General features: G+C 37.0%; 1 protein-coding gene across 2 annotated transcripts in view; it reads left to right on the top strand.

Moving 5' to 3' along the window:
- Nucleotides 1-12,834, top strand: part of DLC1 (DLC1 Rho GTPase activating protein) — a 392,892-nt gene that overhangs the window by 98,508 nt on the left and 281,550 nt on the right. For both annotated transcript variants that reach the window (XM_046648468.1, XM_046648469.1), the window contains 2 exons: nucleotides 2,053-2,202; nucleotides 8,464-8,604. In XM_046648468.1, coding sequence (XP_046504424.1) covers nucleotides 2,053-2,202; nucleotides 8,464-8,604 — 291 coding nt within the window. The remainder of the gene's footprint in view (nucleotides 1-2,052; nucleotides 2,203-8,463; nucleotides 8,605-12,834) is intronic.

The raw sequence follows: 12,834 nt of genomic DNA, 5'->3' as shown, positions 1-12,834 counted from the left end.
TGTTTCTCTAAAAGAATATTGTAGACCAAAGCTATGTGATTTTATTCCTTTTGGCAGATCATTTGGAATAACTTGATGCTCAGCCCATGGATTTGAAAATGTTTTTAAAGCACAATCTCAACATCCAGTTAATTCAAAGACAAATAGTTTCTGAGACTACTGGTGATAGGTCTAGGATAGCTGAAGGATATTATGCTTTATCCAACATTAACTCAGTAGCTGGAAAAATATCAAGATATATTTTCTAAAGCTTTGGGAGGTGTTATTTCACTGGCTCCTATTGATTTCATTATTACTACTCCTGAAAAGGCATTGGTTCGCAGGGTACAACTTGACTCCATGTCTGCCAGGTAGAAAAATGTAATCTTTGTGCTTGAGGATGTATAACTGGGAAATTAAAGACAATCACACAAAGAGATATGTGGATATAGAGATGCAAAGAACATTATCTTGCCAAACACAACTTTGGAGAAGGAAATTATATAAGCAGGTACATTGGAGGCGTAATTAAGGGGACTCTGAGTCTTCTATTCAGTCAAATTTTTCCATTTTCTGCAATATTTAGAAGAGAATTAAGTTGAATAATCTCCAGTATTTCTGGGACTCTCATGTAAGGTCTAAGCAGGATTTTACTATGAATAACGCTCTTTTGAATGTAACAAATTTCTGTAGCATTGAGGAAAAGGGTGTGAGGTAAGGTTCAGGTCTTTTGATGACTCTCTGACCAACTGAATCTAATAAACCAATTATTTGACATATGAAAGATAACTCTCATTAAAATTAACAGTCTGCTCTAACTGTTTGAGGTAAGGAGACCCCTATAGAATTAGATGAATCCATAAAATTACCCCCCTCCCTATTCTTTGGAGGTCCCTCCTAATGGTGGCTAGAGCATTCAGAGGGATTAAAAGAACAAAGCCAAAAACAAAATTAAAGATCTGATTCAGGCAGTTACTCATCCGTGCTGTTACTACTACCATCACCTAAGCAAAGCCCTCAACTTGCTCCCTTGTTCTCACACCCCTCAGGCTTCTGTCATGCTATATTTTCCCTTCGAGGTCACCATGGGTGGTCCTTTCAAACCTGATTTCTCCCAGGCAAATATCTCAACTAGATGAGAAGATGCCAACATGAGTTGCAAATGATCATTTGCCTCAAAAAGGCTGGCCCCAAGTCTATTACATTCCTCAATAGATTTTGCTTCTGATGAAACTTACCGCGTTTCCAAGGTTTTCTTTTTTTTTTCACCCAACACCTTACCCAACCTTCGTACCTTGTACAACACAGGGAATTTCGAAGATTTGAACACACTAGAATAGTAAATAGTCATGCCCAAATAACTCTATTTGGTCAATGAGAAGCTTTATCTATTCCTATAAGCAAAAATCTTTCCATAAATATGTGTCTATATTACAGTGAATTCAGAATAAGTAACCATGAATCATATGGTTGTGGGGGCTGTTTTCAAAATGTGTGAAAGAAAAAGAAGCTTGAAAATATTGGCAATGACAGAAGTAGAAGCATCAGTAGGTAAATGGCCCCATGTTAAAAAAAAAAACAAAAAAAACTGCCCCCTGCACAAGCTGAAAACCTGCCTTGTTTGATTCTTTTCCCATTGTTTTGCTACGCTCAGAAATATTCTTCCTCAAATATTCTTTTGCATTCATCCTTAAATATCTAACCATAATTATTAGTTTGTTATAGTTGATTTGTACCATGACAAAAGAAGAGTAAATATATAACTTTTCCCAAAAATAATTCATTGGAAAGTAGTAATTATGTATCAGTACTCATTGATGTTACACTTCTTTTTCATGCACTTTGCTCCAGAAGATATATATTTAATATTCATGTAAAATGCTTTCTTGGCAGTGGGTCAGCATCTTTCCAATGAAGAGCCCATTGATGACACAGAATAGAACTTCCGTTCTCCCTTAAGTAGAAGACTGCCTATTATTCAGTGTCCTTTTTGTCACATTGAAGAACAGGGAACTTTTTATTCTTTCTAAGAATGGCCTTTCAGATTCAATAACAACATGTTCTGTTCCTCAGGAAATAAGAGAAGATCGAGATAGGGCGCGGCTAGACTCCATGGTGCTGCTAATTATGAAACTGGACCAACTTGACCAAGACATTGAGAATGCTCTCAGCACCAGCTCCTCTCCGTCCAGCACACCAACGAACCTGCGGCGGCACGTGCCTGTGAGCATTCCACTTTCCACCTCTTTGCCCATGAGCATGATATCTCTACTTCATAGAGTCCCTCTTACGAATGAAACATCCTTCATGGCAGCATCCACCCATATGTGACCCTGATAGTGTTCTGTAAAGAAGACACAAAGAATTCTATGCTTCATGCAGAGTCCATTAGAGAAGTGTGGGATTCAAAAGAAAATGGTTATTATTAGTTAGAAAAGACGGCCAGCTTGGGAAATTATGGTTCCTAGTGATCAAATCCTCTTCATTTCAGCTATTTCCCTAATTTTCAGTTTTTTCTGATATGCTATAAATGCCATCAGCAAGGCTATGTCTATCTTGTTTAGTATTTTATTTCCAGTGCCCCACAAGTTTACATTGGGTATAGAAGATAAGAAATATGTGCTGTGTGGATGGATGGATGCGTGGATGGATGGATGGATAGATGGATGGTTGGATAGGTGGATGGGTGGATGGATGGATGGATGGATGCTGGTTGAACTAACACAACATACTGCAGGAAAGAATTTAGATGAGAGTAACTTGAAAACACTCTAAAATTCTCTCAGTGAAATACGATGAATAGGACAGAGGTGAGAATTTTATTCTACTGTGAACCAATGTATTCTACTGTGCACTAATTTCATATAAGACAGACACTCCTCTGAGATTTTGACACTCAAAATAAAATTTGGAAGACACAGATTCCAGGACTGGCTATACACTTTATATATCTATATTAGCTTCATATTAAATGACTTAGTTTGTACAGATCTACCAAATGTGATGGTAGAGTTTACTTATGATTAATCTACGAATCCCTTTTCAATTACTCTATTACATTTGTTATGCAAAAATCAACACATTAAGTCAAGAAATTGTGTCACCTAAGATCAAAGGGGTGGAAAATCCTGTGTATAAATTTGAACACCTACCAAAATAGAGCTATTCTGTCTCAAAATTCTTTAATTAGTACAGTTCTACCATTTATTCTGAAGTTTTTCAAGGCTCATTCTAACTGTGGGACAGAATATTTCAAAGTAAATAATTCAAAGTAAATAATTTTAAACAATTAAAATAATGGCTAACTTTAGTATATACTAGGTACTATTCTAAGTCCTTTACATATGTTATCACTTTAATTCCTCACAGTGTTTTTTAGATGAGTAAACCACGTAGAGAAGTTAGTAATTGTGTGTGCCCGATCTGGGATACAAACCCACCAGCCTTGCTGCAGAGCCATATCATTTAACCACTACATCATACCGCCTTCTCTAGCTGACTCTAATCCCATTGTAGTTTGATAGCTTAGGCAAAAAAAAAATTTGTAATTAAAAATGGGAGAAATGGGTCAACTACTTTCAGGTTTTTTTTCAGTTTAAATAAGTTGAGTAAATTTTTTTAATGAATAAATATGAAATTAAATACTTCGACTTAGAAAACCAGTAGAAATGACATTTTTGTTTTTGTTTGTAACCTGAATAATTTTTTCTTAGCCTTCGGAATTCATCTCAAATGGTTTCTTTACAGAGAAGTCTTCCCTAAATATCCTTCTGTCCTCCTAGCCAGAATCAATTACTCCTTTCCTGGTGCTCCCATAGTGTCTTGCACATACTTTAGTAGGAAAAGTATCCAAATGGAAGAAAAGCAATCCAAGCCATACCCTGAAGACCAGTGAGAAGAGATGTTTTCATCTTGTTTCCATATGAAGTGTGCAGAGAAGCTTCATATGCATTTTCATCAACTTTTAAGCCATACTTTTTAATAGGAGATCCTTTGTAATAGTTTTTTTGCCATTAATGCAAACATGGGATATGTTTTCTCATTAAAATTGTCTGTCGTGAATTGTTAATCTCTCCCCTTTTTCTTCTGCATTGAACTTTCCTCAGTCTCCATGTATTTAGGAGGAAAACCACAGCCCATATTTCTGCTAAATACAGCTCCATGTTGTAGTCTCTGTCTCAGAAAGCAAGACAGCCCTTACCTGCTAGACATGGTTCTTTGTTGAATGGTAAAGGCAGAACAGAAACAGGAGCTAAGGCAGGTGATGATTTCCACATCTGCCTACATCTAATCTTGTGCCTCCGCAGGCCTGGGTTCAAATGACAGCTCGACAACTGAATACCTGAGAACATAAGAAAATTCTCTAATTTCTCAACTTGAGGTTCATGTACAAAAAGAAACATTATTTCCTACCTCGTGGCTTATTGGGAGCAGTAAATGGAAGAACGTATGTAAGACATATTGCACAGATCTGGCACAGCGTACATATGTAGAATTTGTTAATTCCCTTTTCCTCTCCCATGTACTCATGCCAGGCACTGGGCCCAAGATGAATAAGACATATTCTGCAGCCCTCAAAACTTCTTTTTGGTCTTTCTGTTTTTCTAGGTCATTCCTTGTTCTTTATTTCTGTTCCTTGGTATTTAAAGCTAATTTTAACATTCTCTCATCATCAAAAATTTTTCCACAGGCACTTTCCATTCCTTTTGATAATTGCACCATGGAATAAGGGGATTATAACAGCATGATTATGACCTTGATTGTCCACAAGGAGCACTGTCCCAGATTCAGAGGAGAAACGTCCTCTGCCACACCCTCACACTGCTCTGTGAATTTACGATTTAGTAGGGAGGACAAGACAGACAATGAAACAGGGACCTCAGTTTGAGACGATTTGTGAGAAAATGGTGGAGTGAGTTCTACTATAATAAAGGGTATAAAAAATAATATAGGTTGGAGTCTTTAAGAATGCCTTTAAGATAAAAAAAATATTAAAATAAAGGTAGAGGTAAAGATGTAAGGAGGCTGCCTTGATAGAACTTACAAGTTGGGATCAGACAGATCTGAGTTTTAATGCTAGCCCTGCCACAGAATGTGAATTTGGTCAAGTTACTCACCTTAGCCTTGGCTTCATCATCCATCAGGTGACGATAACAGTACCTTCCTCACAGAGTTGGTGAACACTGGAAGCAGAGATGGCTGTAAAGTATTGTCTTTAAAAGGCAAAAACTCAATAAATGGCAGCTTTTAACACTGTTTACTATTTTGCCTCAGAATTGCTGTATTGTTAGAAAGATACAAAGTTGCCCTGTTGTTTACCTAATCAAATTATAAACAGGAAGGCAAAACTGACACAAAAGATTTCTGATATACATAAAAGTCAAATATAAATGGCTTATAAATTACCTTCTACTTATGAGTATGCATTTGATGTTGATTCAATTTGAAATTTTAATGAATCACATTTATCTTACAGTAAAGTGTTGTTTCTCTTTTCCATGCAAAAGAGGAGTAGACGGCCTTGATATGAAATCACTCAGGGCATGAGAAATTTAGTTAGGGTTATATGTTTTACACACACACGCACACACACACTTGAGAAACGTAATATTACTTTTCATATTCATTATCGCTGTATATTTTTTGTACCCTTTCTTTCTATCTCTTTGTCTTTGTGTCCCACTTTTTTCTTTTCTTTTTTTGCAGCTTTATTGAGATATAATTGGCACATAACACTGTATAAGTTTAGGGTATACGATGTGATGATTTGACCCACTTGTATATTAGCAAAATGGTTACCACAATAAGGTTAGTTAACACATCCATCACCTCATATAATTACAGTTTTGTGTGTGTGAGGTGAGAACATTTAATATCTACTCACTTAGCAACTTCAGGTTTATAATTAACAAGTATTGTTAACGATAGTCACCGTACTGAATATTAGATCCCCAGAACTTGTACATCTTATTTTTTCTTTTATCATGCTTTGTGCTTTGGTGTCATATCCAAAATATCGTTGCCAAGACCAATGTCAAGAAACTTTTTCACTGTGTTTTTTCTAGGAGTTTTTACAGTTTCAGATCTTACATTTAAATCTTTAATTCATTTCAAGTTAATTTTTGTGAGTGGTGTAAGATGGGGTCCAATTTCATTCATTTGCATGTGAATATCCAATTTTCTCAATAACAGTTATTGAAAAGACTATTTTTTCATTATTGAGTGTTCTTGGCTTCCTTGTCAAATATTAGCTAACTATATACGCATGTGTTTATCTCTGAACTGTCTATTCTATTCCATTGGTCTATGTGTCTGTTTTTATGCCAGTACCATACCAGTTTGATTACTATACCTTTTTAATAGAGTCTGAAGTCAGGAATTGTGATGACTCCAGCTTTGCTCTTCTTTCTCAAGATTGCTGTGTCTATTCAGGGTCTTTTGTGTTCCCACACAAATTTTAGGATTGTTTTTTCTGTTTCTGTGAAAAATGCCATTAGAATTTTGACAGGGGTGGCACTGAATCTGCAGATCACTTTGGGCAGTATAGACATTTTCACAATTTTAGTTCTTCCAATCCAAGAACATGGGATATCTTTCCATTTTTTTGTGTCTTCTTCAGTTTCTTTTCATCAATGTCTTATAGTTTTCAGTGTACAAATCTTTTACCTCGCTGGTTAAACATTAATATTTGTAAGTCTAGTTATTCTTTCATAAAATAATATTTAATGATCATGTTCTAGGTGCCAAGCACTATTCTAAGATCTGGAGATGTATCAGTGAACAAGACAGGTGAATCTCTGCTCTTGTGATACATAGATTCCAGGTGAGGGAGACAGACAAGGATTAGAGAAAGCGATGAATGAAGGGTGAATGGATGGATAGATAGATAGATAAGATGATGGTTAGATATAATTCATATGTGGTAGATAAACAAGGTAATAGGATTATAAAACAGAGAATGATGCTGTGGAGGTTGAAAGGAAGAAACTACTTTAGCTTGAAATGTTAAAGGATGATTCTATGAGGTAGTGACATTGAAACTAAGACCTGAGTGACAAGAAAGGGCCAGCAAAGGGAAATACTGCGGCAAAGGACAAGAAAAGACATAGTCCCCACTGTAGAAACCAGCTTAGTGGACTGGAAAGACTGACAAACAGCAAGTTTGGCTGGAACATACTAAGAAACATGAGAATGGTATAGCATCGGGCCAGAGAGTTAGGGTTCAGGGTAGATGCACCATGTGGGCGATGGTAAAGTTGAGATGTAGAAAGAGTAGACTTAAAGATATTTAACTCATAATTTTCTCAGGTTAAAACTGTAGAGTGATATTCACCTTTACTCCCTCCCCTCTGCATTCTCCTCATACCTAACTTTCCCCTGCGTCTCAGGTCACCATACAACACAAAGGGAGCGTTTGATAAATTGAATGCACAGTCTTTGAAGACATTACTGAGTAATTGCATTCACTTAGCAGACAAGTCATAGCCACGTTCTGTGTACTAGATATTAAAAAACCATAATGATGGGGCTGGCCCCGTGGCCGAGTGGTCAAGTTCGCACGCTCTGCTGCAGGTGGCCCAGTGTTTCGTTGGTTCAAATCCTGGGCGCGGACATGGCACTGCTCATCAAACCACGCTGAGGCAGTGTCCCACATGCCACAACTAGAAGAACCCACAACGAAGAATATGCAACCATGTACTGGGGGGCTTTGGGGAGAAAAAGGAAAAAATAAAATCTTTTTTAAAAAACCCATAATGATATTAATAATAACTATATTTGTAGTAATGGCTAACATTTAATGAAAATTATCAAGTGCAGATTACATGCAGTTTGCATATATGCTACTTAATGCTCAGGAAACTCTGTGAGCGCATGCTATTGTTATACCCATTTTCAAATGAAGGAATTGAATTACACATGGCAAAGCATAGTTCCTGCCCTCAGATAACTTATAGTTCATTAGACAGACAGACACTTGAGCTAAATGATTCCAAGCCATTGTGGCAGATGTCACTATGGAAGTCTGATGGGGGCATTTCTGAGTGAGGTGAGGAAAAGAGACAACTGTCTTTCAGCTTGACACCCACAATGACCCTGCCGCATGAGGGGTGTTAAGTGATTTACCTAAGGTCACACAGTAAGCAAGGGATGTTTATGGGCTTCCACCTCCTGACTCACTGCAGTGCCCTAGCTGGCTCCCACTACTGCCACTTCCAATTCACAATCAGCTGTTAAATTACCAAGGTAGTATATTACCTCATTCTCTAGTATTTGCCTTCTAAAATCAAACCCTCTGAAGAGTATAATTGTTATTACAAAATAATGCATGACGATGGGTGACATGTCAATGTCAGTTGCCCCTAACTCTCTAGTGGGTCAATGTGTGTTGGGAGAAGGAGGAGGTGGAAAGTGTTGGTGGCAGGGAGAAAAGGCATGTAGAGAGCATGTACATACCTTTCATGTCAATTCCTTTTCTTTTAACAGGATCTGGAGTCAGGATCTGAGAGTGGAGCAGATACCATTTCGGTAAATCAGACTCAGATAAATCTGTCTTCTAACACTGAGTCCACTGACCTACCATCTTCCACCGCAGTGGCCAATTCTGGAACCAAACCCAAGTCAATGGTAAGTCACAAATGATAACAGTCAGTCTCAAGACAAAATGTGGCTGATCATCAGGTAAGTGTTGATATCACATCCATTCAATACAGAAGAAATACGCTGAGAATTTTAGTTGCAATGGCTTCATAGTATTTAACTAAGTACCACCCAACATACGCTGTTTGTTTTATAAATGATAACACAAGTACTTCACTAAAACAGGTCATGGATCCAGAATTATGTAAAATATGGTATTCAATTTTGTTACTAGATACTCAGACCTTTAAAGAACCAAGAATGCAAAATCTGAAGACGGCTCTCCCTGCGTTATTGTCCTGACCACACAGCTTACTGGTTAGAAAATTGCCTCTCAAAGCTTCAATCGACCAGCCAATCGATAGATAGAGAAATGGAGATACAGATATATAAAAATCACACACACCACAAATTTTATGTGGGTCTAAAATGACATAGCACATGTAAAGTGCTTAGTGAAATGCTTGCCACAAAATAAATATTGAACAAATGTAAGCTACTGTCATTATGATGATGATGCTTCAGTGATTGTATGATGCTACCAAAGCAAATAAAAAAGAATTACCGGATATAATACTATAGCGTGGTGAATTGTAAATAAAAGCCATTTTCCTTTAAGTAAAAAGTTGAACTGCAGCAGGAAAGCAGTATTTGACTCTAAAAGGTAACATTTATGGAGGAAGTAATTACTACTTCAAATATCTGAAGTCCCAGCCGCTCCAAAATAACCTTTCCTAGTTTAGTGAAAATCATAGTGCCGTATTATTTTTTTAAATGCCCATGTTAGCTTAACACAGAGAAACAAGTGTGGATTGCTTGTTTGCCTGCCTTGAAAATAAAAGACAAGTCTGAAATGAGACTCAAAAGGGAATACTCCAAATTTAAAACGTAGTCGATATATTCAATTGCAGGAACATCCAGAGCATTCTTTTTTATGGAATAAATATTTATTGAACATATACTATATGGCATGCATTAGGCTGGATGAAAAAGACTCAGAGAGCAATAAAACACATTCTCTGTCTTTAAACAGCTCGCAGTCTAGCACAAGAAGGTAAGCATGGAAACAGTGAAACGCAATGACCTGCTATGTGGTGGTGCTGTATATGTTGGCAATAGAAGGAACCAATGACATCTACACAATGCTATTTGCGGGTAAACTGTAAAGGGCCAGAAATAATGCTCAGACTGCAATGAAATGGTGCTCTTCTTTTTCATAATGCATAAAGAAGGTTGAAACGCAAAATTAAAATATGAAACCCGGTGATCCCATTTTACTACATTTCTTATTAAGGAAAAGGATAAAAGCCTCTCAACAGATTTAAGTTGAAGGTTTGGGAACCATTGGAACATTGGCCTTTTGGACACTGGGGACAGAGGTGGGGCTGACATATAAGAAGGAAGCAGAAAGGAAGGTGAATTCCCTTTTTAAAGGTATTTATGCCTAAATTCACTTTTTAAGGCACCTGCCATTATGCTGAAGAGCAGTTCTTTTCACTGTGATATTCATTTCATGTTCATCTTTTACTTCAGAATAATTGCCCTTGGGATCCACTATTTCTTCCTTGTAACATACATATTTTAGTGTGTGGCCACCTTATAATTCGTAACAAGTCATACAACTCTGTGTTCAGTTTCTTAGACTTTCTTCAATACTCCCATGTTTATAAATCTGGTCAACATATTTCCGTTGAGATATGTACGTATATTTTATGGTAGCTATCTTCAGTAAAGTTTTAGAATCAAAAACAAAACCATCAGTTTTTCTAGGACTTTAAGAGTAGTTTATGATGGGTTCTTTATCAATTTTTTCATGTTTTGCCATATCAATTGACCACACTATTCACCCCACAAGCAAAATTAAGAAATACTTAAAATCAATTATTAAACAGAAACATTGTTTCATGCACCACAAATCAGCTATTTACTGAAAAGTTGTCAAATTTGAATAAAACTGGATATGAATATGTGTCTAGCTGTTGAAGTGTGACTTGTTACCTGAGCACAAAACCACAGCCTCGTAGTGATGCCGACAGCCTCCAAACACAATATTCCTCTTCAAGACAATCAAAAACTGCTTAACACATCTTGACCGATATCACAGGTAGGGTTAGACAATTGGACATGCGACTCTGTCCAGCTACTGAACTATAATTTAATAAAATTCTCCAGCCAGCCATGAGAAAAAAGCACCCAGACAAAAACACTCCGCTGTCAAAGGCAACTAACTTTCAGGAAATATCTTAAAGTAAATGGCCTATAATAAAAGTAGCTTGAAAAACAGCCTTTGTTTTGGGAGGAAGGGTTGTTTGAATTTGCGTGTGTACATTTTTGGTTGTTATTGGTGGTGGTATCCTTTTGAATGCTTCCTTTTAACTACAGTTTGAAAATAATTCTTGGGCCATGAATCAGTTTTACGTTTTTAGTTGTTTTGGGGTTAGAATATTAGAAAGAAGAATTTTACCTATTTTATGAGAGATTAAACGGATACTTTTCCCCTCGATTTGGAGCTTAGGGACTAGAAGATGTGTCATTGCAGTCTGGCTACTTTGGGAAAAGAGAAAAACTCTATTATCCTACCCTGCTGTTCTTTTCATCATGAACTAAAATTTCCATTTTCACATTAAATAGAAATGTTAAATTATAAGAACACCTACTTCTAACATCCACCTAAATTGAACTAACCTTCCGCTCCATAATGTCACATTTTTACAGAATGCTTACTTTCATTTCAGAATTATTTAATGTTACGTTTGATTTGCTGCTGTGAAGTCTATTTATAATGGTGACTAACTACCACAAATATTTGGCTTTCGTTTTGTGTGTAAGGTCTCTGGGTTTCTAAGTGCCTATTTTTCAATAAGATTTCTTCTTTTATATTTTTTATTAGAATGGGACCAATGAGTAATCTTCAGATTTTTCATGAATACTATGTATATATCACACTGAAAATTGAGGATTAAAATAGATTTCTGAGATGTATTTCACACAAAAATGAAAAAGTTACAACATAGGATATCCACTACCAAAAAACACATGAGAAGAAAAGAGGTCTAGTGCTCGATGTCAAAAAGCTCCTCCATTTCTCTCCTAAATTCTTTGTTTCGTACCTTTGAGGCAATCTCCCAATGCCTTTCATACCAGACGGTTCTGCAAACAACCCATGAGTGGTTACGTCATTTTATACGAAGTGCTGAGATTCACTGCAGAGTAATATACAGACCTTCCTCCCGCCATGGTATTCAGTGCCCTAGCTGTTCCTGTATTAATTAATATACGATAGTTACATGAAAGATTTGACAGCTGGGCACTAAAACCTCGGAGGCTTTGTCATTGTTGTTTTTCCTAAAGATACTGATAAGTGGAGGTGTTCATTAAATCACTATTAATCATACATTTACGAAGAAAGAGACCAAGCGCTAGACCAGGAAAACAGCAAGTTTTATTTGTAAAATAAGTAACTGGAGGAACTGGGAGAGTCTAGCATTCTGCTGTGCAGAAGAACCGAGAGCGTTGTTAAAAGCAATGCAAGGATATGTTTTTAATTTAGTCTAAATGCCCCTCCCCACCCCCAGAAACTCCTTTAGTAGCCCTGTGATAAAGAAATTCTAATAACAGTGATGAGACCCTCAATGGTCTGGGCATGTTCCAACCACAGCTAGACAGACCAGCTCTGAGTGTGTCCTAAACTATCTAAAGGAATGTCGGAATATATTGGCATTCATATCAGAATGTACTGAATACTAGAATTACAAAATAATCCTTTTATTGAAGACATCAAAAACAGCAGAAATTATTAACCTTCGTTATTGTGATTGCTACAGAGTGAAAAAAAGACAGCTGTATCTTATTCCAGCTCAAGATGGCAACAGTAGCTCTAATTTCACAGATTAGATACACCCCTGATCTTTTCATTATTCCACCAAAATAGCAATGACATGGATGAGGAGGGAAACAGCAGCCCCTGGAGGGGTGGGAGCTGAGGACAGGCAGAATGCCACCCAGCCAGGGACCACCAACTCCTTTTAAGAATGGTTCAGGTTAAATCCTGCCTAAAGTTTGCTAGACAGTGACCAAAATAAAGCTTCAACAGTATGTCCTGACTACAAGTTCATGATCATTTCTACATGACTTTAAAAAAGAAAAGACTCCATGGGGCCATCCCAGTGGCGTAGTGGTTAAGTTCACACACTCCACTCGGCGGCCCAGGGTTCACAG

This window comes from Equus quagga, chromosome 22 (genome assembly GCF_021613505.1).
Source record: "Equus quagga isolate Etosha38 chromosome 22, UCLA_HA_Equagga_1.0, whole genome shotgun sequence".
NCBI classification, from domain to species: domain Eukaryota; kingdom Metazoa; phylum Chordata; class Mammalia; order Perissodactyla; family Equidae; genus Equus; species Equus quagga.
This window is presented reverse-complemented; position numbering and strand designations above follow the sequence as displayed.